Below are 27,176 nucleotides of genomic sequence, written 5' to 3'. Positions count from 1 at the left end.
TGCTGCCACTGTATGTTATCACTACCAGAATTCCTGATGAAGGGCTTTTGCCCGAAACGTCGATTTTGCTGCTCCTCGGATGCTGCCTAAACTGCTGTGCTCTTCCAGCACCACTAATCCAGAATCTGGTTTCCAGCATCTGCAGTCATTGTTTTTACCTAAGGCTAATTCTATACAGTTCAGTAGAGGTTGCAGAGTTTATGTAGATTTGAACTAAGGTGGTAATTGTGAATCACTCAGTACTGTCTCACAAATCTTTCTTTCAACATATGGTCATGTGCCATTTCCTTCAGGGATCCGAAGTGAAATTTAGAGCTCCAAGTATTTGATAACCACAAATAATATGATCTTGGAATTCTGGGATGTTAGTGTTGTTTTATTACATCCAATTTTGTGTGATGACTTTTGAAAATGTAATCAATTTAATAAAGGAAATAAGGAATTTTGTGAGCATGCACACTTTTTTGTCTAGTAATTACAAGTGTACAGTGATAGGATCTTATTGCTTCCTAGCCCTATCCGGATCACAGTGTTCAAGCACCCTATCACCAGGTTTACACTCAAAGTCCTATGGCAGTAGCAGCCCCTGTGATGCAGCAAGAACAAGTAAAGGTAGGAACATTTTTGGGGGCAGGGGGTCTTGACCATTCTGATTTCTCCCACAAGATTACTAGTCAACAGGAAAAAAAAGGTTACACTTAGGCTATTTTTTTTCCGATAACATGATCACACACCAGGAATTTATATTAATGACAATCAGTCAAGCCTTGCTGCAATGAGAATTCTTGAAGTGTGCACAATTAGTTAGATTTTATTATCACTCTTCAATGTGGGAAAAGTTTGTGCCATAACTTGCTGGAAGTGGACTAGCTGGGCAGGCTGTGCATTAGTAACAATAAGTACCCTGAAAATGCCATTATTTTTCAGCAAGGTTTGTCTGATGTAATGCCAATGTGGTATGCTTTTGTAATCTGATTGTTAGCACTGAATTATGAGGTATTTTACTTAGCTAATTATTTATTTTCTGCTTTATTGGAATTAGTTATGGGCAAGTAACAGTGGGTAACACTGTTATATGTTTATATAAAAACAAAGTGATGGAGAAATTGCATAAATCTGGCAGCATCTATTGAGAAGAAAATAAAGTTTACACTTCAAATTTGCTATTATTCTTCTTTGACTATTTTATATTTGTCCTTTTTTTACTGAAATTGGCAAAAAAGGGAAAATAAATCATGCATATTTCACAGTTTTGTGACCATTTTGGCGATGTCCTGAAAATGAATTGGTATAGGGAGTCCTAATGCTAGGCATTAAGTGTCATTTTTCCAAATAATTGTTGCAACTAAGGCTAATGTGACATTTTCAGAAAGCATAGCAAAGGTAATCCCAGCTACTGATCTTATTAGTCTTAGCTCCATCCCATGTAGAATAATGGAACTATTTATCAGGAATAAACATGAGTACCATCTTTAAATAGTAAACAGCAATCAACATGATCAAATATTACAAGATCATTTGTTAACACAAAATTTTTAAAAATTGCCAGCTTCCTGAATACCATTTACATTGATCTTAAGCCTTTACCTGCTATTTTCTATCAGGTCCAGCAGCTGGTCATGCTGATTATTGAGGTAACTGTGCTGTTTATCTTCCATCCAAATGCCAAAAACATTCTTATCACACATGATAAGCTGGTATAGCTTTTTTGAGGCTAAATAGGATAAGAAGAAATTTGAGAGCTGGAAATTATCATAATAATTCAGACAGCACCCTGGCACTTAACGTGAGATCTAATTACTTGTTGAGTGTTGCTTGAAATACTGTATTGCTTCGGTAATTCTGGTGGATTTGGAATGATATTGACTGCTTATACTGAATTTGCGTGTATTCATAAAACTTATGTCAGGTGTCTCATCCAGCTAAAAACACAGTTGATGGGAGCAAAAACAGAAATTGCTGGACAAACTCAGCAGATCTGACAGTGTCTATGGAGAGAGTAGAGTTAATGTTTCAGGTCCAATCAGCCTTTAGTGGTAAATTAGTCATGCTACACAAGTGCCTGACAATGACAGTCTTTAAAAAGATGCAATTGAAACATCACCTAGTGATATTCAGTAGCATTACCATTACCTAAACTCCAGCTATCAGAACTGTACCCACCACCCTATTAAGCATTCCAATTCCGAAACACTTGTTGTATAAAAATAAAGTTAAAAATCACACAACACAGGTTTAGTCCAGCAGGTTTATTTGTAAGCACTAGCTTTCAAAGCGCTGTTCCTTCATCAGGCGCTCCTGTATGATTTTGTATGATTTTTAACTTTGTCCATCCCAGTCCAACACCAGTACCTCCAAATCTTATGTAAAAATCTTTTTTTTTTAAGTTGTCACTTTTGGCATTCACCTTCAATCTGTGCCTTCTGGTTATTGATTCTCAGCCATTGGAAACTATTTCCCTTCATTTACTCTATCGGAACTCCTCTTGATTTTGAGCACCCATATCAAATATGTTCGTAACCTTCTCAACTACAAGAACTATCCTACCTTCTCCAGTCTGTTTACATGACTGTACTCTCTGATTCCTGAATATACTCTTGCAAGTCTCTTCTGTACCCTTGCCAAAGCTGTCATGTCCAGAATTAACCATTAGAAAAAAGGAAAAAAAAATAAGCAGGAGAAGGCCATTTGAGTCTTAAAGCCTGCTCCACCATTGAATATGATCACAACTGATCGTTCAACTCAATACCCTGTATTTGTTCTCTCCCTCCTCAATACGCTTTGATCTCTTTAGCCTTGAGAACCATATCTAATTCCTTATTGAAAACATTGTGTTTTGTCCTCACTGCTTTCTGTAGTGACCAGGCACTTGCTCATGTCTCAGCAAAATACAATCCTATTGTTTTGGCCATTGTTGATTTAGCCAAAGTGCAGAGAATGGAATGGCAGGCCTGTCAAAGGCATTCGATAAAATGGAACAAAGGAGTCCACCAACATTATCAATACCGTGGTGGTCTGGCAAATGTGTCTCATGCCTCTCCATGAAAAGCTGAACGATACATTGCACTCTAATGTAGTAGCCATAGATGTTCGGCATCAATAGCAAGGCAAGAGGTAGATGAGAAACCAGCCTCAACTTCATTCCAGATTCCTCTTGCTCTTAGGAGGATGAGTGACAGCAAGTACCAATAGTGAGTCTGAGCCACATGTAAGACTACCAAAACTACATCTTGGGGCACTCCGCTTCACTTCCCCCTGTCTATGATGCCAAAGCCTACAGAATTTGCAAATAAATAAGGGTGAGCCACATCTGGGCAGGACATTATCAATAGATCTGGACCCATCTGTGACAGATGCCACCTGGGGAAGGACTGTCTGTCTTCCAAACCACAGGGCCAACTACAGTGTAGCTTCACTCCACGCCAGTTGCAGATGTCGTTACTGCACTTAAAGGGAAAGGAAGAAATAAACTGACTGAGGTCACATAGGTGACATGGATGATGTTTCATTGTAAGTAATCCAGCACGTCTGGAATAATGTATGCACTTGCATTCTTAAAATGTCTAACCTATTATCTTTGTCGCTGTTGGACTTGGTTAATCCACACCCAAATGAGAGACGAGCAGCCTCTTCCGAGGATAAGAAGTATTGTTCTCTTCTCACCAAGCAAATTTTTGATTGAAGAAAACATTAAACATCATCGGTCTTTGAACCTCAATGTTGATAACTGCAGCTAATGCATAGTACTTTAATGTGGATAGCACTTTGCAGTGTATAAGGAATGCATCAGGTTCAGGCCTGCATATGTCTTCCACACTTACACCAATCTGTGTGTGAGGATTTGAAATCAATGATGAGTCCACACATTGTGAAAAGCAAAGGTTTATTCTGTTTATCAAGGCTGGGAGATTTATTCTATTTATCAAGTGGGTAGCTCTCACATGTTCATTGTTCTTGACAGGACAATGTTTTGCCAGAGAAGCTTGACAAGCGCTCCCTCTCTCAGGTTAAATGCTGTCTGACACAAATTCTAAAATGGTCAGACTAACCAATGATGGAAAGATGAAAAGGAGGTGCATCAGGATTCCTCTTAACTTGCTGTCTTTCATGACAGACATACACTGTTTCACACTTCTATATCACATGCTTACTGAAGCCTTACTGTCATTCATTGTTAGTTCCCTGTTTCACTGAACATACGAATATACTAGTTAAGAGCAGGAGTAGGCCATTCAGCCTCTCAAGTCAAGTCCACCATTCAATGAGATCTGATCTAATTGTAACCTCAAATCCAAACTCCCACTTATCCTACCTTTCCTCTTGTTGTTTAACAGAATCTATCCACCTCTGCCTAAAACATATTCAAGGATTCTGCTTCCATTATCTTCAGGAGAGTTCCAAGGACTTTTGAATCTCAGAAAAAATAATATTCACCCAGTCTGTTGTTTAAAAATCAGTGTCTCACATGTTACAATCAAGGCATCTTATTCCTGTAAACTCAATCAGATGCAAGCCAATCCTGTACAATCTTTTCTCATAAAGAAACCCCACTCCAGGTTTTAGTCTGGTAAAGTTTCTCTGAACTGCCTCCAACACAACTTAAATAAATTGGCCAATACTGTGCATAGTACTCCAGGTGTGGTCTTGTCACTGTCCTGTATACCTGAAGCACAGCTTCTGCACTTAAGTATTCATTACCTCTCACAATAAATGATAACATACTATTAGCCTTCCTAATTAATTCCTGTATCTGAATATTAATATTTTGCAACTCATGCACGCGAACATCTGGGTACCTCTGCTTCTTAGAGCTCTGAAGTCTCTCTCTCTCTCTCTGTGAGCAAATGCAATTTGCTGCCAAATGGATAGTATCACTGAACAAATTTTACTCTGTCCCGAAAAGAAAACGTAACTTACGCTAACCAATTTGAAAGGTGTGGCAACCATTTTGAATCTAGTGAGCAGATAACTTTCGATTGATAATGGCATGATTTCAACTTCATTTCCTTGACTGACTTATACGCTTCCCCTAAGATGCATAATGATCCCACATCCTTCAGTTTCCCTGTTTTGTTGCTATCCGACTTTTGCCAATGACCTTTCAGCTTCCCAGTATTTCCATTCAATCCCTTTGTATAGCCATTAATGACCCTCAACTTAACCTTAGGGTGCATAGATTTGTGCATTGCCATGCTGTTGCTAGCTACACATTTTCCTTGTCCATCTAGGTGATATTGATTGTGAGTTTGAAGGAATTGTCGAAGGAGCCTTAGTGAAAAGTTGAGCACTATGACTCAATCCTCAGACTGCAAAGACGCAGCCTGACGGACTGCCGAATCCCCTGCAATAAAATGACACTACTTGGTGCAGGCTCGAAGGGCTGAATGGCCTACTCCTGCACCTATTGTCTATTGACACGTGCCCCTTACTACAGCAGTACCCACTAACTCCTTATAGTCCCTCTTCACCCCATATCTGGTTCCCTTTGACTTAGAAATATGACTATTTGGTTGAATGAAGCACATATTTCCTATGTAAGCTGCTGCATTAGCTGGAGAGATGACATTTTTGTAAAACTGTGCTGTACTGCAAAATGTCCACCATTTTGACTGTTCAATACTCTGAACTATCTGCCTATCCTAGGACACGAAAAAGCAATGCAAAATCTGGTGCCAACAGCCTCCAAGTGGGGGCAAGTCACTGATCACTAAAAATAAACCAATAGTCGTAAGATGCATCGTGTGTAGATGAATGAGATGTTTGTGTACTACTGTGCACAGACACCAAGCAGAACCATGCAATTGTGGGTTTCCCTGAGTTCCAAACTGAAATCTTAAAGGGTTATGTGTAAGTTCGTCCAAAAGCAGGCACAGTGATACAGTGAGACTGTTTTAATTTGTCAGTGCTGACTTGCATGGACTAGTAATGGAGGAGGTCTGTGTCTGGAGCTTACAGGGATGTTATAACAAAGACAAAGTTGAATGGAAGGCAGAAAATAGCAAATGGCAAGCTGCCAGATTACTGCTCTGAATTTCGTTATGGTATTTTATTTAATTCACTGTGGCTCCCTAGAAAAAGGGATATGCTAAAATTCTATTCCAACGTTCATGATGTCAGGGTTACAGCTATTAAGTGTAAGCAAGATTTACATGATGTGGTAGGTCTGGTCTTCGGGTTTCCAAGTCTTAGATGCTCACTAATCTATTTCATTGCAGTAGTTAAATGATCAGTTGATCTAGATGAAAGCATAAAATTGATGAGCTGGTTATGACAATGTTACCATAGAACAGTTTTAAGTTTTAGCAGTCTAATTTTTCAGAATGATTGCCAGTTATCAGCTGTTTTGCAGATCACTCTGAATGCTACCATTTAAATCCTATCATGTGCCTACAACTATTAATTCCAGATATTATGAAATAATGTGCATACTCTGAGTTCACTAAGAATTAATCTCACTACTAAGATTATTTCTTAACTCACTCTTGTCAGATAAAGTCAATGTAAGCCATCCAGTGGCCTTCTTTTTCACGAAGTGTGCTTGGAAGCTGCAGATAACTCTTAGGTTCTTCTAATATGGCTTCTGAACAAATTGATGTCTGAATCTTTTTCTTTGTTATAAAACTAGTAGTTTGCTCACCTCTCCTATCAGTATTGAAGTATTTTTTAATTATATGCTGATGGGAGATCCACTCTATCTTGCTTGGCATGTAGATCCACTCTATCTTGCTTGGGCATTTTTTTTAAGGTCCATCCTGTGTTTCTAAGGTATTTATATCTCAGCTCCATTTAAGAAAATCATGATGCTGAAATTTTATTTACAGTTTTAGCTTTGTATCAAGGAAAGGAATTGGTGTGGACAAGCCTAATCATGCACGTAAGACAAAGGACTCATTAGTATAGATAGGAACAAGACCTCATAAAAACCCTGAAGTATATAGTATTAAGTGGTTTTCTTTGTACAATATCTCCAGGAAATGGCTCAATGGTCTTTTTTCGGCCATTATTTGCAGGCATCGTTATTAAGTCATCTATACGGGCTGATACCTGGATCAAAATCATGTGGGCTGCAAATCAAACAGTAAGAAGGCATTGGCTCATTTCCTAAAATTATATTTACAAATCTCCGTGAGGTCAAATGACAAGTTGGATGGTTCTCTTTTCCATGAGAGCACTGAATAAATTATTAATGGAGATTTAGGCAAAGAGCATGTGCTTTTTTTTTTGATTTGATGGGTACTCTTCTCTGCCAGCATCAGGGAAGAACTTCGATTCAGATATGCACTTAAATAGAGTAAAATAGATGCAGCTAATCCTGCTGCTCATTATGAAATAACTCTTATGAAGCCAGAATCCGATCACCAATCACCCTTTATTCAAAAATACATAGCTCTTGATAATGGCACTATCTGTTACTGAGTGAGGCATTCAGGGTTCCAGTATTTCTGACATTCACCCTGTTACATCAGCCAGGTCTCCCTGATTGGACCACATTAACAGCCCCAATCAGGGAACTCAGATTCTATGTGGTCCATCTGGCTGATGTCATTACAATAACTACTTCGCTTCCCTCTGAGTCCATGAACACAGGGCTGCACAAATTCGTTTAGAGTCTCCTGGGTGTTTTTACACTAGATCAGGCTCCTCCAACTTCGAATCTGACTCAAGAGACATGTAACGAATGTGAGCTTGCCTCTTGCATCTGGAGCACCTCAGCAGCTTTCACTCTCATCTTCCAGAGGCAGAAACCTTGAGGTGGTTACTTCTGTCAAGTCCATTTCTGATTCAGAGGACTTCATAATGTTTGAGGGATAAAGTGAATCAGTGGGTCCATGAAGTATTTCTGAACACTCCGAGCAGCAGGGCAAGTTTTTCTCCTGTGCTGTCTCTGAATTTGAAGCTTTCAAATGGCCCACATGCTTATTCAGGACCGACCAAACTGAATACGTCATTGGTCCTGATCTCACATCTATCATGCATCTTACCCATGCTGTGCCATTTCCATGATTCTCGTACTAAACATTGTCTCCTGCATCAAGCTGTCACTTTCGCTTGGTGGAGTCTTGGGTTTGGTATTGAAATTCCTGATGCCATTTCACCCTCAGTTCCAGGTCTAGGAAGATCAAACTTAGCCTGGTCTGGAATCTTCTACTCATTAGCAATTCTTCTAGTGCTATCCCTGTATTTGCATGTGGGGTAGTCTTATAATCAAACAGGCATAAAGACAGTAGTGAGTAAAGTAGGTTCTTTCTTGATTATATGTTTTATTGAGATATGTCTCTTGAAAAAAATATAAGCCATAAGTATTAAGTTAGCCTGGAGCAGTGTTTTGCAGAGGAATAGGACCATGCTATTTTCTGGGTCTGCAGATTGGAAAAAGCAAAAATGGCCTTCAGTAGAGTGATATGCTGTTCTTGCGAGTTCGGGGAGAGTTTACTGAGATTATATCTGCAATAAATGCCGTTGGTTTCGAATTCTATTATATTGAATGGATCGGTTGGAGAGACAGAGGCAATGAGGAGCTTGTAAGAGCAAGGGGATGTGATGGATGGCAGTTACAGGAAGGGAAAAAAGTTGCAGATACAGTCACATAGATGGGTTAACTCCAGGAAAGATAAGAGAGGCAGGCAAGTAGTGCAGGAGTCTTCTGTGGCTATCCCCATTTCAAACAAATATGCTGTTTTGGAAAATGTAGTGAGGTGATGGATTCTCAGGGGAATGTAGCAAAGTTTCTGGCTGTAATGCAATGAGGGATATGTCAGGTTCAAGAGAATGATTCTGTGAGGGAACTCTCTAGTCCGAGGCACAGGTAGACATTTCTGTGGTAGCGAGAAATCAGAATGGTGTGTTACCTCCCTGGTGCCGGGATCAAGGATGTCTCAGAGAAGGTACAGAATGTTCTCAAGGGGGAGAGGGCCCAGCAGGAGATCATTGTATATATCGAAACCAATGACATAGGAAGGGAAGAGGATGAAATTCTGAAAGGAGAATATAGAGAGTTAGGCAGGAATTTAAAAAGGAGGTCCTCGAGGGTAGTAATATCTGAATTACTCCCAGCGCTATGAGCTAGTGAGGGTAGGAATAGGAGGATAGAACAGATGAATGCATTACTGAGGAGTTGGTGTATGGCAGAAAGATTCACATATTTGGATCATTGGAATCTCTTCTGGGGTAGAAGTGACCTGCACAAGAAGGACAGATTGCACCTGAATCAGAAGGGGACTAATATACTGGCAGGGAGATTTGCTAGAGCTGCTTGGGAGGATTTAAACTAGTAAGGTGGGAAGTGGGACCCAGGGAGACTGGTACAGTTGAGAAAAGAAGAGAGTCAAACAGTCAGGACAGGCAGGGACAAAGCAGAGAACAAGGTAGGACTGATACTTTGTTGTGAAGTAAACTGCATTTGTTTCAATGCAAGGGGCCTAACAGCGATGGCAGATGAACTCAGGGCATGGTTAGGAACATGGGACAGGGATATCATAGCAATTAAAGAAACATGGCTCAGGGATGGACAGGACTGGCGGCTTAATGTCCGAGGATATAAATGCTACAGGAAGGATGGAAAGGGTGGCAAGAGAGGAGCAGGAGTGACGTTTTTGATAGGGGATAACATTACAGCTGGACTGAGGGAGGATATTCCCAGAAATACATCCAGAGAAGCTATTTGGGTGGAACTGAGAAATAATAAAAGGATAATCAACTTATTGGGATTGTATTATAGACTCCCTAGTTGTCAGAGGGAAATTGAGAAATAAATTTGTAAGGAGATCTCAGTATTTTGTAAGAATAATAAGGAGGTTATGATGGGGGATTTTAACTTTCCAAACATAACTGGGACTGCCATAGTGTTAAGGGTTTAAATGGAGAGGAATTTGTTAAATGTGTACAAGAAAATTTTCTGATTCAGTTTGTGGATGTACCTACTAGAGAAGGTGCAAACCTTGACCTACTCTTGGGAACTCAGGCAGGGCAGGTGACTGAGGTGTCAGTGGGGGAGCACTTTGGGGCCAGCAACCATAATTCTATTCGTTTTAAAATAGTGATGGAAAAGGATAGACAAGATCTAAAAGTTGAAATTCTAAATTGGAGGAAAGCTAATTTTAACGGTATTAGGTAAGCATGTTCAAAAGTTGATTGGGGGCAGGTGTTCACAGGTAAAAGGACGGCTGGAAAATGGAAAGACTTCAGAAATGAGTTAACGAGAGTCCAGAGACATTATATTCCTGTTAGGGTGAAAGGAAAGGCAGGTAGATATAGAGAATGCTCGATGACTAAAGAAATTGAGGGTTTGTTTAAGAAAAAGAAGGAAGAATATGTCAGGAATAGACAGGATAGATCAAGTGAATCCTTAGAAGAGAAAAAGGCAGTAGAAGTATACTTAAGAGGGAAATCAGGAGGGTAAAAAGGGGACATGAGATAGCTTTGGCAAATAGGGGTAAGGATGATCCAAACGGTCTTCACAAATACATTAAGAACAAAAGGGTAAGTAAGGAGAGAATAGGGCCCCTCAAAGATCAGCAAGGTGGCCTTTGTGTGGAGCCGCAGAAAATGGGGGTGATACTAAATGAGTATTTTGCACCAGTGTTTACTGTGGAAAAGGACATAGAAGATATGGAATGTAGGGAAATAGATGGTGACAATTGAAAAATGTCCATATTACAGAGGAGGAAGTGCTGGATGTCTTGAAACACATAAACATGGATAAATCCCCAGGACCTGATCAGGTGTACCCTAGAACTCTGTGGGAAGCTACGGGCTTTTACTGAGGTATTTATATCATCGATATTCACAGGTGAGGTGCCAGAGGATTGGAGGTTGGCTAAGGTGGTGCCAGTATTTAAGAAAGGTGGTAAGTCCAAGCCAGGGAACTATGTACCTTTGAGCCTGATGCCGGTGGTGGGCAAGTTGTTGGAGGGAATCCAGAGGGTCAGAACTGATTAGGATAGTCAACATGGCTTCGTGTGTGGGAATGTCTCACAAACTTGATTGAGTTTTTTGAAGAAGTAACATAGAGGATAGATGAGGGCAGAACGGTAGAAGTGATCTATATGGACTTCAGTAAATACGTTCGACAAGGTTCCCCATGGGATACTGATTAGCAGTGTTAGATCTCGTGGAATACAGGGAGAACTAGCCATTTGGATTCAGAACTGGCTCTGAAGACAGAGGGTGGTGGTGGAGGGTTGTTTTTCAAACTGGAGGCCTGTGACCAATGGAGTGTCACAAGGATCGGTGCTGGATCCACTATTTTTCATCATTTATATAAATGATTTGGATGTGAGCATAAGAGGTATAGTCAGTAAGTTTACAGATGACACCAAAATTGGATGTGTAGTGGACAGCGAAGGTTACCTCAGATTGCAACGCGATCTTAATCAGATGAACCAATGGGCTAAGAAGTGGCAGATGGAGTTTTAGATAAATGTGAGGTGCTGCATTTTGGGAAAGCAAATCTTTGCAGGACTTATGCACTTAATGGTAAGGTCCTAGGGAGTGTTGCTGATCAAAGAGACCTTGGAGTGCATAGGCTCCTTGAAGGTGGAATCACACATAGATAGGATTGTGAAGAAGGCATTTGGTATGCTTTCCTTTAATGGTCAGAGTATTGAGTACAGGAGATGGGACGTCATGTTGCGGCTGTACAAGACATTGGTTATGCCACCTTTGGAATATTGCATGGAATTCTGGTCTCCTTCCTATCGGAAGGATATTGTGAAACTTGAAAGGGTTCAGAAAAGATTTTAAGAATGTTGCCAGGGTTGGAGGATTTGAGCTATAGGGAGGAGGTGAATAGGCTTGGGTTGTTTTTCCTGGAGCATCGGAGGCTGAAGGATGACTTATCGAGGTTTATAAAATCATGAGGGACATGGATAGGATAAATAGACAAGATTTTTTCCCTTTGGGTCGGGGAGACCAGAACTAGAGGGCATAGGTTTAGGGTGAGAGGGGAAAGATATAAAAGAGACCTAAGGGGCAAATTTATCACGCAGAGGGTTGTGTGTGTGCAATGAGTTGCCAGTGGAAGTGGTGGAGGCTGGTACAATTACATCATTTAAAAGGCGTCTGGATGGGATTATGAATAGGAAGGGTTTGGAGGGATATCAGCCAGTTGCTGGCAGGTAGGACTAGATTGGGTTGGGTTATCTGGTTGGCATGGACGAGTTGTACCGAAGGGTCTGTTTCCATGCTGTACATCTCTATGTGTGAATTTTTAAAAATGTCTTGTTCCTTCTCGGCTTGACATTTTGCTCTATCAAAATGTGAGCTAAATACAGTTAATTTTCTGTTGCCAAAATGAAGCTGACAGAAGAAGAACTCGGATTACAGGCTTCCCAATACTGTAGGCACAATTCTACTGATTGCTCATACATTGCTCTGCACATTTTACATGTCAATTTGTATTACAACTGAAAAGGTTCCACTCTTCCTTGATCAGCATGACTATGTCAATAGGGAGCAAGTCAGACAAATCAACCCTCTTATTCTAGCAGCAGTTTTGATAACATCGTGTTGAAGCAGTCTCCTGAACCAGCTGCTTTTCAGCCACTAATGCAAACCAAGAGTGGATAGTAAGTCATAAGAGCTATATGGCAACATGGCTGATAGCTACAAAGTGCATTCAAGGCAAGCCATACTATCATACAAAATGTGGTATCAGAATGGAGAAGTCCTGCAGCGCTAGAAAGAACTGTTGACAATTTGTGATTATCTGTTTCGTGCTGCAAAACCTTGTTATCATGGGGAGTAACCCTTGCTGCCAACTATCCAGCAAGCCCCAACAGCCATCTGAAACTTCCATTGCAATAAGCCTTCAGAGACTCCAGAGACATCTTTCATTTCCAGCACTTGATTCTTTGCAGTATATCTTAACTTATAGTTCTTCAAGACAAGGCTGAAGACAGCTTCCAAGTATGGCTGTTAGTTTCCTCCAGAAGTCAACTACTTTTATGATCATGTAGGAGAAAAGTGAGGACTGCATATGCAGAGTCGAGAGTGTGGTGCTGGAAAAGCACAGCAGGTCAGGCAGTATCCAAAAAGCAGGAGAATTGATGTTTTGGGCACAAGACCTTCAGCGAGACTCAACTCTGTGCATTCTAAATTGATTTGTCACATGTATTTTAATACAGAATACAATGAAAAATGTAGTATGGCGTCAACACTTCCTGTTTAATCTTAAAACACAAAAATAAATTAAAACATTGAGAATAATGGCTGAAAAATTAAGAAAAGATTTTCAACTGTGCAATCCTTCTTATTGAGTGTTCTGCTCTGGGCCTGGTGGCCAGGCACAAGTCCCCTTTGCTGCCACTGGAATGAAAGTCACCAATGTTTGGTACCATCTCGCATCCATCGATGTCCTCACAGAGTGCTGTGAGTTTGAGTTGAGGTGAGGAGGTGCTCCATTGCTTTTCATTCCATTGGAATTGGTTCTAACTCTTACTCTTAAACATAGAAAAAAGGTAATGGGTGAACAATTCTACTCTGTGGTCTCCAGAAATCCAAAAGTAAGCTTTAGGTAATGCAAGGAAACTCACTCATGTAGAATGCCCACCCTGTGTCACGAGGCAGTTCTGGACACTTATCGTAACCAAGTGCACAGGTGCAGCAAGTGTCACTGTCTGCAGAGTCTTGAGCTCTGAGTTTTGGAACTTGAATGTTGGAGTCACTGTGATGTATCTGCTGGGCAGATGGCTAGGTGGATAGCACATTTAGGAAGGAGGTAATCCCACTAATAGGAACATGCAGACAGGTGGGGAATGGATGATCACTAAGCAGTTCATAGAAACAGTCAGGCAGTGCAATTTTGCTTGCTATTCAGTTCCTCGTTAGAGTACAATAAAAGCCAGGCCTGTGACACCACAAGTTGCTCAGCTATAAAGGAAGAAGAGCAAAAGGGCAAAGCTGGTAGGGAATTGATTAGTTAGGGGGAGCAGACTGGCATTTCTTTGGGATGTAAATGTAATTTCAGGATTGTATTTGCCCCTCTGGTGCCAGGGTTAAGATATCACAAAGCAGCTTCAGGACATTCTGTTTGGTAAGGGTGATCAGCTCGAGTTCATATTCTACTGGATAGCGACCATGCAGTAAGAAGGATGCTGCTACTTTTTTCCATATGGTCACCAACCAGTAGATGGCGCAGACAGAGGTTAGAGAATAAGTTAGAAAATTAGTAAAGAGGACCTTAAAAACATGGTCGTAAATATGGAAATAGGAGCATGGGACAGCTGTGTTCCTTAATAGAAAGCTGGTGCATGACAAAAGGCTTTAGAATCCTGTGATATTAGGGCTGGCTCTCGGAGATGACACATGTAAAAGCTATATGTGTTGAATCCAACCAGAGTAGGGACTGAGCTCCTAACAACGTGTTTCACCTGTGCTGTTGAGTGTTTCAACTCAATCAGCAGGAGAGTGGGAACCAGAGGAGAATATATCGGTGCACAAAATTGCACTTAAATATCACTTGAATAGAGAATAGTAAGTTAGATGGTGGAGGTTGAATATAGGAGAAATTGAAATATTCTGGTGTTACAGTACTCATATGTGAATACACAGTAGTAATTGTGAACAAAAACAGAAATTGCTGGGAAAGCTCAGCAGGTATGGCAGCAACTGTGGAGAGAAATCAGAGTTATTGTTTTCAGGTCCAATGACCCTTCCTCAGGATACTGAGGAGTATTATAAAAGAGTATTGTGAATGAGGTTGATGAGTTACAGGTGCAAATTATCATGTGGAATTATGTTATAACCATTTCAAATACCTTGCTCAAAGAAGAGTGAAGCTGGGTGTAAAATATTTCTGGACACAACGAGTCCAGGAAAGCTAGAAAGGAAGGAAAGGAATAGCGGTAAACAAAAACAGGAATTGTTAGAAAAGTTCAGCAGGTCTGGCAGCATCTGTGAAGAGAAGTCAGAGTTAACGTTTTGGGTCCGATGACCCTTCCTCAAAACTAAGGCTCACTGGACACGAAGCGTTAACTCTGATTTCTCTGGACAAATACTGCCAGACCTGTTGAGCTTTTTCAGCAATTTCTGTTTTTACTTCTGATTTTAAAGCATCTCCAGTTCTTTCAATTTTTAGAGGAGATGGCGTAGCGTTTTTAATTAAATAGAGTGTTTTAGTGTTGACAAAAACAAATGTTCTGGAGGGTTAAAGCAGAGAATTGATTTGCCTAAAGCTAAGGATATAAAAGATATATTGTTCTATATAGTCAATAGGCTGTGAATTAGTAGGAAGGCTGTAGAGGAATAAATCTGCAAGGAAATTATGAGGTAAAAAGCATATTAGAGTTATTATAATGAGGAACTTTAATTATCTGAATGTAAAAATAAGATATTGGTAGAGTAAAGGGCAGAGCTGACAAGCATTCCTAGATTGTGCTAAGGAAAATTTCCTGCAGCATTATGTGCCTGGTCTCGGTGAAAACAGAATCAATGGCAGACCTAGTTTGTGAGAATGATTTGGACCAACTAGATCAGTATCAGTGGGAGATCATTAGGGACAGTGATCATGTATCAGAAGGTTTGGAATAATGGTCAAGAAAACAGTGAATAATCCAGAGTAAAAATAATTAACTGGGAGAGATCTGCTTTAATGTGGCAAGAATAGAGCTGGGCTGGATAGTTGCAACGTTGCTGAAAAAATCTATAGCTGAACAATGGGTTATCTTCAAAGGTGAAGTGGTTCAGGAACAGTCAAAAGTATATTTCATTAAAAGATAAAGGTAGGGCAAAGAAATCCAGAGGTCCTGGATGAAATAGAGGATAACAATTAGGTTAAAGCAGAAAGAAAATGACAGTTGAAGAGCAGGCTGAGTAGAAAAGGTTCAAAAGGGAGATGAGAAAGCAAATAAGAGAAAATAAGAGATATATAAAAAGAACTTGGCAGCTAACGTAAAAGAGAATCCGAAAATCTTATTTGCCACTTTTCAGCCCAAGCCTGGACATTGGACATGGACTGTTTCACTATCTGAGGAGTCACAAATGGCACTGAACGTTGTGCAATCATCACCGAACATCCCCATCTTATTGATGGAAGGAGGGTTGTTAATGAAGTAGCTGAAGATGGTTGGACCTAGGACACAGTCCTGCAGAAATATCCTGAACAACCTTTGCCTCTCTACATATGGCACATACACAAAAAAAAACTGAGGGGCAGAAAACAGAATGTAATGGTTCATGAATTTTTTTGGGCGAGAGGAAGATTTGAGGTAGAGTTTCTCAGGATTCACTAGCTGGACCCTTGCCTTTCCTGATATAAATGGTATAGGCATTGCTGTATGGGGGACAGTTTCAACTTTGTGGATGATAGTAAACTTGGTTGCGAATTGTGAAGAGACAAGTTGTCAAACTGACATTGACATGTTGGTGGTTACATGCAAAGAAATGTGAAGCAAGATATTTCAGTATAAGGAACTTGGACATACAGAACAAAATAAAGGGTATTCCTTTAAAAGGAGCAGAAAGATCTGGGTGTATATGAAGGGGGGGCAAATTAGCCAGAGAGTTAGTAAAGCACACAGTATTCTAGGATTTATTAGTACAGACAGAAAGTACAAGAGCAAGAATACAATGCAACATAGCACAGGAACAGGCCCTTAGACCCACCAAGCCCTTGCCAATTTCTAGTCCTTATTTTGACCCACGACTTACTGCCTATACGTGGTTTCTATCCCTCTGTTCACTTACTATTCTCGTGTCTGTCAAGATGCACCTTGAACATTGCGAACGTTCCTGCTCCCACAACCCCACTGGCAGTGCATTCCAGACACCCAGCAACCTCTGTGTGAAAAAGTTTCCTCTAAACTTAGCCGCTTTCGCCTTGAATCTGACTATCCACCTTGTCTACGGCTCTCATAATTTTGTAGACCTCTCTCGGGTCGCCTCTCAGTCTCCGCCTTTCCAGTGAAAACAATCCATGTTTATCCAACCTCTTCTCATAACTAAAACCCTCCAGACCAGGCAATATCCTGGTAAACCTTTTCTGCACCCTCTCCAAAGCATCAATGTCTTTCTTTTAGTGTGGCGGCAGAACTGCGCATAAAATTCCAAATGCGGCCTAGCTAAAGTTTTATACAGCTGCAACATAACTTGCCAACTTTTATATTTGATACCTTAGTTGATGAAGGCAAGTGTGTTGTATGCCTTCTTGACCACCTTATCCACCTGTGTTGCCACTTTCAGGGATTTGTGAACCTTTATGCCCAGATCTCTCTGTATATCAATGCTTTAAGGGTTCTGTAATTTCCTGTATAATTTGAACCCGAATTTGTTCTTCCAAATGCATCACCTCATATTTGTCCGCATTAAACTCCATCTGCCATTTCTCTGCCCAAATATGCAATCTATCTTTTTCCTGTTGCCTCCTTTGACAGTCCTCCTCACTATCTGCAACTCCACCAATTTTGGTGTCATCCGCAAACTTACTGATCAGATCACTTATATTTTCCTCCAGATCACTTATATACATATATTGCAAACAACTAAGGTCCCAGTAACACCATCAGTTACTGAACTCCATTCCGCAAAGCACCCTTCCACCACTACTCTCTGTCTTTACGACCAAGCCAGTTCTGTATCCATTTTACCAGCATAGCCCGGATCCCCTGGCACTTTACCCTTTGTACCAGCTTGCCATGAGGTACCTTATCAAATGCCTTACTAAAGTCCATGTAGACAACATCCACTGCCCTTCCCTCATTAATCTTTCTTAGCACCCCCTTAAAAAACTCCATTAAGTTGGTGAGACAAGACCTTCCCTGCACAAACCCATGCTGCCTATCCCTCCTAACAGGTCCAAATATGAATAAATCCTGTCTCTCAGTATCTTCTTCAACTGCTTCTCCACCACTGACGCCAGGCTCACCTACCTGGTATATCTGTTTCCCTTCTTAAACAAAGGAACAACATCGGCCATTCTCCAGTCCTCTGGGACCTTGCCTGAGGCTAAAGAGGATACAAAGATACCTGTTCAAGCCCCACCTATTTCCTTCCTTGCTTTCCATGGTATCCTGGGATTGATCTGACCTGGTCCTGGGAACTTGTCCACCTTAATGCATTTCAAGACACCCAACACTTTCTCCTTAATTATGTTGTCCTGCTCATAAGAGCTAGCAGCAGGAGTAGGCCACTTGGCCCTTCGGGCTTGTTCCGCCAATCAGTAAGATCATGGCTGATCTTATTGAGGCCTCAGCTCCACTCACCCGCCCTCTCACTATAATCCTTAATTCCTTTGCTTTTGAAAAAATTACCCATCTTAGCTTTGAAAACATTTACTGAGGAAGCCTCAACAACTTCACTGGGCAGGGAATTCCATACATTCACAACCCTCTGGGTGAAGAAGTTCCTTCTCAATTCAATCCTAAATGTGCACCCCCTAATTTTGAGGCTATGCCCTCTTGTCCTAGTTTCGCCTGCCAGTGGATATATCCTTTCTACTTCTATCTTATCTATTCCCTTCATAATTTTATACATTTCTATAAGATCGCCGCTCATTCTTCAAAATTCCAATTAATAATATTTCAGTCTATTCAGTCTGTCCTCATAAGCCAACCCCCTCAACACCATCAGTTACTGAACTCCATTCCGCAAAGCACCCTTCCACCACTACTCTCTGTCTTTACGACCAAGCCAGTTCTGTATCCATTTTACCAGCACAGCCTAATGAACCTCCTCTGCATCCTATCGAGTGCCAATACATCCTCTCTCAAGTAAGGAGACCAAAACTGCCCGCAGGGTCTCACCATCACCCTATACAGCTACAACATAACCTCCCTACTATGAAACTTAATCCCTTTAGCAACAATGGACAAAATTCCATTTGCCTTCTTAATTACCTGCTGTACTTGCAGTCGAACCTTCTGTGATTCATGTGCATAGACACCCAGGTCCCTCTGCATAGCAGCATGCTGCAATTTTTTAGAATTTAAGTAATAGTCCTTTTTATTGATATTCCGACCAAAATGGATGACTTCACATTTATTAACATTGTACTCCATCTGCCACTCATTTTCCTACTCATTTAAACCATCTATATCACTTTGCAAAGTTTCACAGTCCTCTGCACACTTTGCTCTACCACTCATCTTTATGTCATCCGCAAACATTGACCAACTACAGGTGGTCTCCAACTCCAAGTCATCCATGTAAATTGTGAATAATTGCAATTTGGAGATGGCGGTGTTGGACTGGGATTAAAAATCACACAACACCAGGTTATAATCCGACAGGTCTATTTGGAAGCACTAGCTTTCAGAGCACTGCTCCTTCATCAGGTGGTTGTAGAGTACACGATTGTAAAACACAAAATTTAAAGCAAACGTTTACAGTGTGATGTAACTAAAATTATACATTGAAAAATACCTTGATTGTTTGTTAAGTCTCTCATCTGTTAGAATGACCATGTTAGTTTCACTTCTTTCATATATAAATCGCAAAACTTTTTTTTAAAGTTACATTCGCAAGTGAACTTTAACAATTGGTGTCAGCCCAGATAATGTACAGAGGAACCTCGATTATCCGAATACCAATTATCCAAAAATCAGATTATGCGAAGGAGAATCAAGGTCCCATGAGAAACATTGCATCAAAGACGTGTTTCCAACAGTGATCGCTTCTTTTGTTTACAGTGATTAAACAGGCACCATCTCCAAATGACTGACCTCCCGCCCTCTCTCTCTCTCCATACTTTCCCTGGAGTTCTACAGAGGGGTGTACCTTAAACACCCCTTTTCCTCAGATAATCTGATCAACATTGTCCTGTACAGGGCAGAGGTGGAACCTGTCAAAACGTTGCAGTGAAAAGTTGTGTTTGTGGGTGCGTGTGTGTGTGTGCGTATGTATGTGTGTGCGCACTATTTGGAGACTTACCCCACAAAGGCAGCCACTGCCCTGGGGAGGGGCAGGGGCAGTGCTGGACTGGGATGGGGGAACGGTGTTGGACGGTTGGGGGCAGGAGACGGTGTTGGATGGTTGGGAGGCGGGGGGAGGTGTTGGACGGGGTTGGGTGTGCAGAGGGCAGTGTTGGGGGGTAGGGAGTGGTGTTGGACGGGATGGGAGGATTGGACAGTTGGGCAGTGTTGGATGGTTGGGGGTGGTGTTGGGGAGGCGGAGGGCGGTGTTGGACGGTTGGGGGGCGGTGCCGGGGGCGGGGAAGTGTTGGATGTTTGGGGGTGGAGCGGTGCCAGGGGGCGTGGGAGGTGTTGGATGGTTGGGGACGGGGGTGGTGCCAGGGAGCAGGGGAGGGGGCACGGGGAGGTGTTGGACAGTCGTGGGAGCGGGGGCGGTGCCAGGGGGCGGGGGAGGTTGGGGGCGGGGTCTCGCGCACTGTGTGCTGCTGCAGTCTCCTGAATGAGGAGCAGACTTTAAAAACTCCAAGCCCCAAAGGAAAGGCATTTAATCAATTCACCGAATAATCAATTATCCGAATGAAGTAGTGCCACCCATCTTGTTCAGATAATCGAGGTTCCCCTGTATTGAGTATTGGCACCTCTGTGTGCTGCTGTCTGTGCCATAATGTTTAGACTGATTCTAATCTAAAAAATGAATTAACAGAATCTTACATGGATTCATGCAGTTTTTGAGCAAAGTACAATGTAACTCTGCAAGTGCAAGTGGGGTGAAATTGTACCGAGAGTTACATTGTACTTTGCTCAGAAACTGCATGAATCCATGTAAGGTGCTGTTAATCCATTTTTTAAATTAGAATCAGTCTAAACATTATGGCACAGACAGCAGCACACAGAGGTGCTAATACTCAATACATTATCTGGGCTGACACCAATTGTTAAAGTTCACTTTTAAAAACGTTTTGCGATTTACATATGAAAGAAGTGAAACTAACATGGTCATCCTAACAGATGAGAGGCTTAACAAACAATCAAGATATTTTTTTCAATGTATGAGTTCAGTTACATCACACTATAAACTTCTGCTATAAATTCTGTGTTTTACAATCGTGTACTCCACAACCACCTGATGAAGGAGCAACGCTCCAAAAGCTAGTGCTTCCAATTAAACGTGTTGGACTATAACCTGGAGTTGTGTGATTTTTAACTTAAGTGAATAATTGCGGTCCCAACACTGATCCTGGGAAGTGAATATTCAAGGCTATACATGCTATCAAAAAGACAGACTGACAGGCAAAGGGTGGCCCTGTTGGTGAGGAATGATATTCAGTCCCTTGCGAGGCAGGACATAGAATCAGGAGATGTAAAGTCAGTATGGATAGAGCTGAGAAAGTCTAAGCGTAGAAAAACCTTAATGGGAGTTATCTACAGGCCCCCAAACAGTAGTCTCGATGTAGGATGTAATTTGAATAAGGAGTTGAAATTGTCCTGTCGCAAAGGTATTACTACAGTTGTTATGGGGGATTTCAACATGCAGGGAGACTGGGAGAATTAGGATGGTACTGGACCCCAAGAAAGGGAGTTTGTGGAGTGCCTCCAAGATGGATTCTTAGAAAAGCTTGTACTGGAGCCTATCAGGGAGAAGGAAATTCTGGATCTGGTGTTGTACAACGAACCGAACTTGATCAGGGATCTCGAAGTAAAGGAGCCATTTGGAGGTAGTGGCCATAATATGATAAGTTTTAATCTGCAATTTGAGAGGGAGAAGGGAGAATCGGAAGTGTCACTATTGCAGTTTAACAAAGGGAACTGTGGAGCTATGATAGAGGAGCTGACCAAAGTTCAATAGTTCAATACCCGAGCAGGGATGGCAGTGAAACAACAATGGCAGATATTTCTGGATATAATGCAGAAGGTGCAGGATCAGTTCATTCCAAAGAGGAAGAAAGATCCTAAGGGGAGGCAGGGGCGGCCGTGGCTGACGAGGGAAGTTAAGGACTGTATAAAGATAAAAGACAAGAAGTATAACATAGCAAAGATGATCGGGAAGACGAAGGACTGGGAAACTTTTAAAGGGCAACATAGGATAACTAAAAACGCAATATGCGGAGAAAAAAATGAGGTATGAAGGCAAACTGGCCAAAAATATAAAGGAGGACATTAAAAGCCTTTTTAGGTATCTGAAAAGAAAAAAAAATTGTTAAGACTAAAATGGGGCCCTTGAAGACAGAAACGGGTGAATTTGTTACGGGGAACAAGGAAATGGCAGAAGAGTTGAATTGGTACTTTGGATCTGTCTTCACTGGGGAAGACATAAGCAATCTCCCAGATGTAATAGTGGCTGAAGGACCTTGGATAATGGATGAACTGAAGGGAATTTATATTAGGCAGGAAATGGTGTTGGATAGACTGTTAGGTCTGAAGGCTGATAAGTCCCCAGGAGCTGATGGTCTGCATCCCACGCTATGTAAGGAGGTGGCTCTAGAAATCATGGACAAATTGGTAATCATCTTCCAATGTTCTATAGATTCAGGATCCGTTCCTTCAGATTGGAAGGTGACTATTTATGTTCCACTTTTCAAGAAAGGAGAGAGAGAGAAAACAGGGAATTATAGACCAGTTAGCCTGACATCAGTGGTGGGAAAGATGCTGGAGTCAAGTATAAAAGATGAAATTATGACTCATTTGGATAGCAGTCACAAAATAGACCAGAGTCAGAATGGATTTACAAAGGGGAAATCGTGCTTGACTAATCTTCTGTAAGTTTTTTGAGGATGTAACAGTGAAGATGGACAAGGGAGAGCCAGTGGATCTAGTGTACCTGAACTTTCAGAAAGCCTTTGATAAAGTCCCACAGCAGAGATTAGTGAGCAAAATTAGAGCACGTGATATTGGGGGCAAAATACTGACTTGGATTGAAAATTGGCTGGCTGGCAGGAAGCAAAGAGTCGTGATAACGGGTGCCTTTTGGAATGGCAGGCGGTGACCAGTGGGGTACCATAAGGTTCAGTGCTTTCACCACAGCTGTTTACAATATACATTAATGATATAGATGAAGGTATTAAAAGTAATATTAGCAAATTTGCTGATGACAAAAATCTGAGTGGCAGGGTGAAATGTGAGGAGGATGTTATGAGAATACAGGGTGACTTGGACAGGCTCCGTAGGTGGACGGATGCATGGCAGATGCAGTTTAATGTGGATAAATGTGTGGTTATCCACTTTTGTGGCAAGAACAGGAAGGCAGATCACTATCTAAATAGAGTCAGGTTAGATAAAGGGGAAATACAATGAGATCTAGGTGTTCTTGTACATTAGAGGCTGAATTAGAGTGGTGCTGGAAAAGCACAGCAGGTCAGGCAGCATCCAAGGAGCAGAAAAATCGACGTTTCGGGCAAAAGCCCTTCATCAGGAATAGAGGCAGGAAGCCTGCGGGATGGAGAGATAAGTGAGAGCGGGGTGGGGGTGGGGAGAAAGTAGCATAGAGTACAGTAGGTGAATGGAGGTGATAGGTCAGAGAGGAGGGTGGGGAAAGGTAGCAAAGAGTACAGTGGGTGAATGGGGGGGGATAAAGGTGATAGGTCAGAGAGGAGGGTGGAGTGGATAGGTGGAAAGGAAGATAGGCAAGTAGGACAGGTCATGGGGATGGTGCTAGCTGGAAGGTTGGAACTGGGGTTAGGTGGGGGAAGGGGAAATGAGGAAACTGGTGAAGTCCACCTTGATGCCCTGGGGTTGAAGTGTTCCATGGCGGAAGATGAGGCGTTCTTCCTCCAGGCGTCGGGTGGTGAGGGAGCAGCAGTGGAGGAGGCCCAGGACCTGCATGTCCTCAGCAGAGTGGGAGGGGGAGTTGAAATGTTGGGCCACAGGGCGGTGGGGTTGATTGGTGCGGATGTCCCGGAGATGTTCCTCTGCAAGGAAGCGCCCAGTCTCCCAAATGTAGAGGAGACCGCATCGGGAGCAACGGATACAATAAATGACATTGGTGGATGTGCAGGTAAAACGTTGATGGATGTGAAAGGCTCCTTTGGGGCCTTGGATGGAGGTGAGGGAGGAGGTGTGGGCGCAGGTTTTGCAATTCCTGCGGTGGCAGGGGAAGGTGCCAGGAAGGGAGGGTGGGTTGTTGGGGAGCATGGACCTGACCAGGTGGTCATGGACCACCTCTATGCTACTTTCTCCCCACCCCCACCCCGCTCTCATTTATCTCTCCACCCCGCAGGCTTCCTGCCTCTATTCCTGATGAAGGGCTTCTGCCCGAAACGTCGATTTTTCTGCTCCTTGGATGCTGCCTGTGCTTTTCCAGCACCACTCTAATTCAGACTCGGGTTTCCAGCGTCTGCAGTCCTCGTTGTTACCCCGTTCTTGTACATCAGTCAATGCAAGCAAGCAGCTGAAAAATGTGTTGCTGGAAAAGCGCAGCAGGTCAGGCAGCATCCAAGGAGCAGGAGAATCGACATTTCGGGCATAAGCCCTTCTTCAGGAATGAGGAAGGTGTGCCAAGCAGGATAAGATAAAAGGTAGGGAGGAGGGACTTGGGGGAGGGGCATTGGGAATGCGATAGGTGGAAGGAGGTTAGGGTGAGGGTGATAGGCCGGAGAGGGGGTGGGGGCGGAGAGGTCGGGAAGAAGATTGCAGGTCAAGCAGGCAGTGCTGAGTCCGAGGGTTGGGACTGATATAAGGTGGGGGAGGGGAAATGAGGAAGCTGGAGAAATCTGCATTCATCCCTTGTGGTTGGAGGGTTCCTAGGCGGAAGATGAGGCGCTCTTCCTCCAGGCATCGTGTTGCCATGGTCTGGCGATGGAGGAGGCCAAGGACCTGCATGTCCTTGGCGGAGTGGTGGGGGGAGTTAAAGTGTTCAGCCACGGGGCGGTTGGGTTGGTTGGTGCAGGTGTCCCAGAGGTGTTCTCTGAAACGTTCCGCAAGTAGGCGGCCTGTCTCCGAATGAAAGCAAGCATGCAGGTACAGCAGGCAGTGAAAAAAGCTAATGGCGTGCTGGCCTTCATAACAAGGGGAATTGAGTATAGGAGCAAAAAGAACAATCTGCAGTTGTATGGGGCCCTGGTGAGACCGCACCTGGAATACTGTGTGCATTATTGGTCTCCAAATTTGAGGAAGACCATACTGACTATTGAGGGAGTGCAGTGTAGGTTCACGAGGTCAATTCCCAAATGGTGGGACTATCATATGTTGAAAGATTGGAACGACTGGGCTTGTATACACTTTTGATTTTAGAAGGATGACAGGTGATCTGATTGAGACATATAAGATTATTAAAGGATTGGACACTCTGGAGGCAGGAAGCATGTTTCCGCTATGGGTGAATCCAGAACCAGAGGACACAGTTTAAAAATAAGTGGTAAGCCATTTAGAACAGAGTTGAGGAGAAACTTCTTCACCCAGAGAGTGGTGGATATATGGAATGCTCTGCCCCAGAAGGCAGTGGAGGCCAAGTCTCTGGATACTTCCAAGAAAGAGATGGATGGAGCTCTTAAGGATAGTGGAATCAAGGGTTATGGGGATAAGGCAGGAACAGGATACTGATTGTGGATGATCAGCCATGATCATAATGAATGGTGGTGCTGGCTCGTAGAGCCGCATTGCCTACTCCTGCACCTATTGTCTGTTGATCCCTGAGGCAGACCACTAGTCACTGATTGCCACCCAGAACAGTAGTCATTTATTTCCATTCTTTGCTTCCTACTAGTTAACCAATCCTCTACCCGTGCTAATACATTGCCCGTAACACCTTGCATCTTTATCTTATGCAGCAGCCTTTTGTGGGGCACCTTGTTGAATGCTTGAGAGTATTCCCACATCTTTTCCTAACTTCAATATCCCTCACATCTCTCTTCGGTGAATATCAAGTATAGTGCTCATTAAAGATCTCACCCATTTCCTCTAGCTCCACACATAACGTCCCTTCTCTATGCCTGAGTGGGCCTACTCTTTCCCTAGCTATCCTATTCGAATATATGATAAGGTTATGTTGAACTTGTATGAGAGACTAGTTAGAATTCAACTGGAATATTGTTTGCAGGTCTGGGTGCCACATTTCAAAATATGTGAACAAATTGGAGACAGTACAGATGAATTTTAGAAGAATGGTTCCAGGAATGAGAACTTCAGTTATGAAAATAAACTAAAGAAGTTGGAACTTGTGGAGAGGAAAATGTTAATAGGATATTTGATAAACAGTTTCAAAATCATGAGAGGTTTGATCACAGCAGAAATGGAGAAGCGTTCTCATTTTTAAATAGTTTGAATACAAGAGGGCAGATTTAAATGGAACTTTCAAAAACTTTTACAGACAGCAACCCTCTGGAATGCACTGCTTGAAAGTGTACCAGAGGCAGATTTCATCATGAAAATCATGGGGGCATTAAATGAATAGAAACAATTTGCAGAGTTACAGGGAAGAGGCTGGAGGTTCTTTGCTCCAGACAAATGGAGGATGCAATGAGGCTATTTGATGTGTGAGCACTACACCAATATTCTGAGTAAGTAAACTAAAATGTTCTTCAAAAGGAGCAACACTGGCAGCATCACTCAAAACAATGCAGGTAGGACTTCTTTATGAACCTAACTTTAACGGAATTGAGTTACATGATTTCATCTATTTTTTGTAATGTTTTGATGCTGAGGAAGCTAGCATCCATGAAAACTGACTGTAAATGCAACTTACTGGTTTACCTTTTTATGCTTTTCCTGTTTAATGAAAGGTAAGGTTACAAACTGGTGGAAGCTTTCATTTGATGCCCCTTCATTCAATCATGACTAAGTTTAGAAACATAGACAATAGGAACAGGAGGAGGCCATTCGGCCCTTTGAGCCTGCATTGCCATTCATCACTATCATGGCTGATCGTCCAACTCAATAGCCTAATCCTGTTTTCTCCCCATAACATTTGATTCTATTCGCTCTACATTTTATGTTAGTATGGGCACAATGGAAAGATTAGCTGTAATTTGGACAATGTTAGAACATCATGTGATGCTGAACCTTTACTGGCTACAATGACTGTCACTTATGGAACTTATAATGAAAAGTGAACATATATTTTAAAAAGTGCTGTATTTACAATTAAGTTTCACCCAGGCCTCCCACGTACCCTCAGATGGTTTTAGTTTTCCTTTCTCTCCCACTCAAATAAAGGTGCTGTCTCAGGATCTGTGGTGGAGATTGGCTTTGGAGTTTGGGCAATCAAAGCTTTATGGTTAGAGGGCCGAGACATGATGAGTGTGTCTTACAATGATGCAGGTTCACCCTCCTCTGTCTGAACTCCCACAGTAAAGGTAGAGGAGTTGGACACCTTCTAAGTCTTGAAAGAAGACTTCTGAG

At 42.2% G+C, this 27,176-nt stretch overlaps 1 protein-coding gene across 2 annotated transcripts in view; it reads left to right on the top strand.

The window, feature by feature from the left end:
- LOC122551279 (protein boule-like) overlaps positions 1–27,176 on the top strand; it is a 161,006-nt gene that overhangs the window by 124,090 nt on the left and 9,740 nt on the right. For both annotated transcript variants that reach the window (XM_043692928.2, XM_087988692.1), the window contains exon 10: positions 514–612. In XM_043692928.2, coding sequence (XP_043548863.1) covers positions 514–612 — 99 coding nt within the window. The remainder of the gene's footprint in view (positions 1–513; positions 613–27,176) is intronic.

The sequence above is a fragment of the Chiloscyllium plagiosum genome, unplaced genomic scaffold (genome assembly GCF_037043375.1).
Source record: "Chiloscyllium plagiosum isolate Xiang-an unplaced genomic scaffold, Cpla_swu_hap1 HiC_scaffold_7, whole genome shotgun sequence".
NCBI lineage: Eukaryota > Metazoa > Chordata > Chondrichthyes > Orectolobiformes > Hemiscylliidae > Chiloscyllium > Chiloscyllium plagiosum.
Note: the sequence above shows the minus strand (reverse complement) of the source record. Positions and strands in the feature narration are given on the sequence as shown.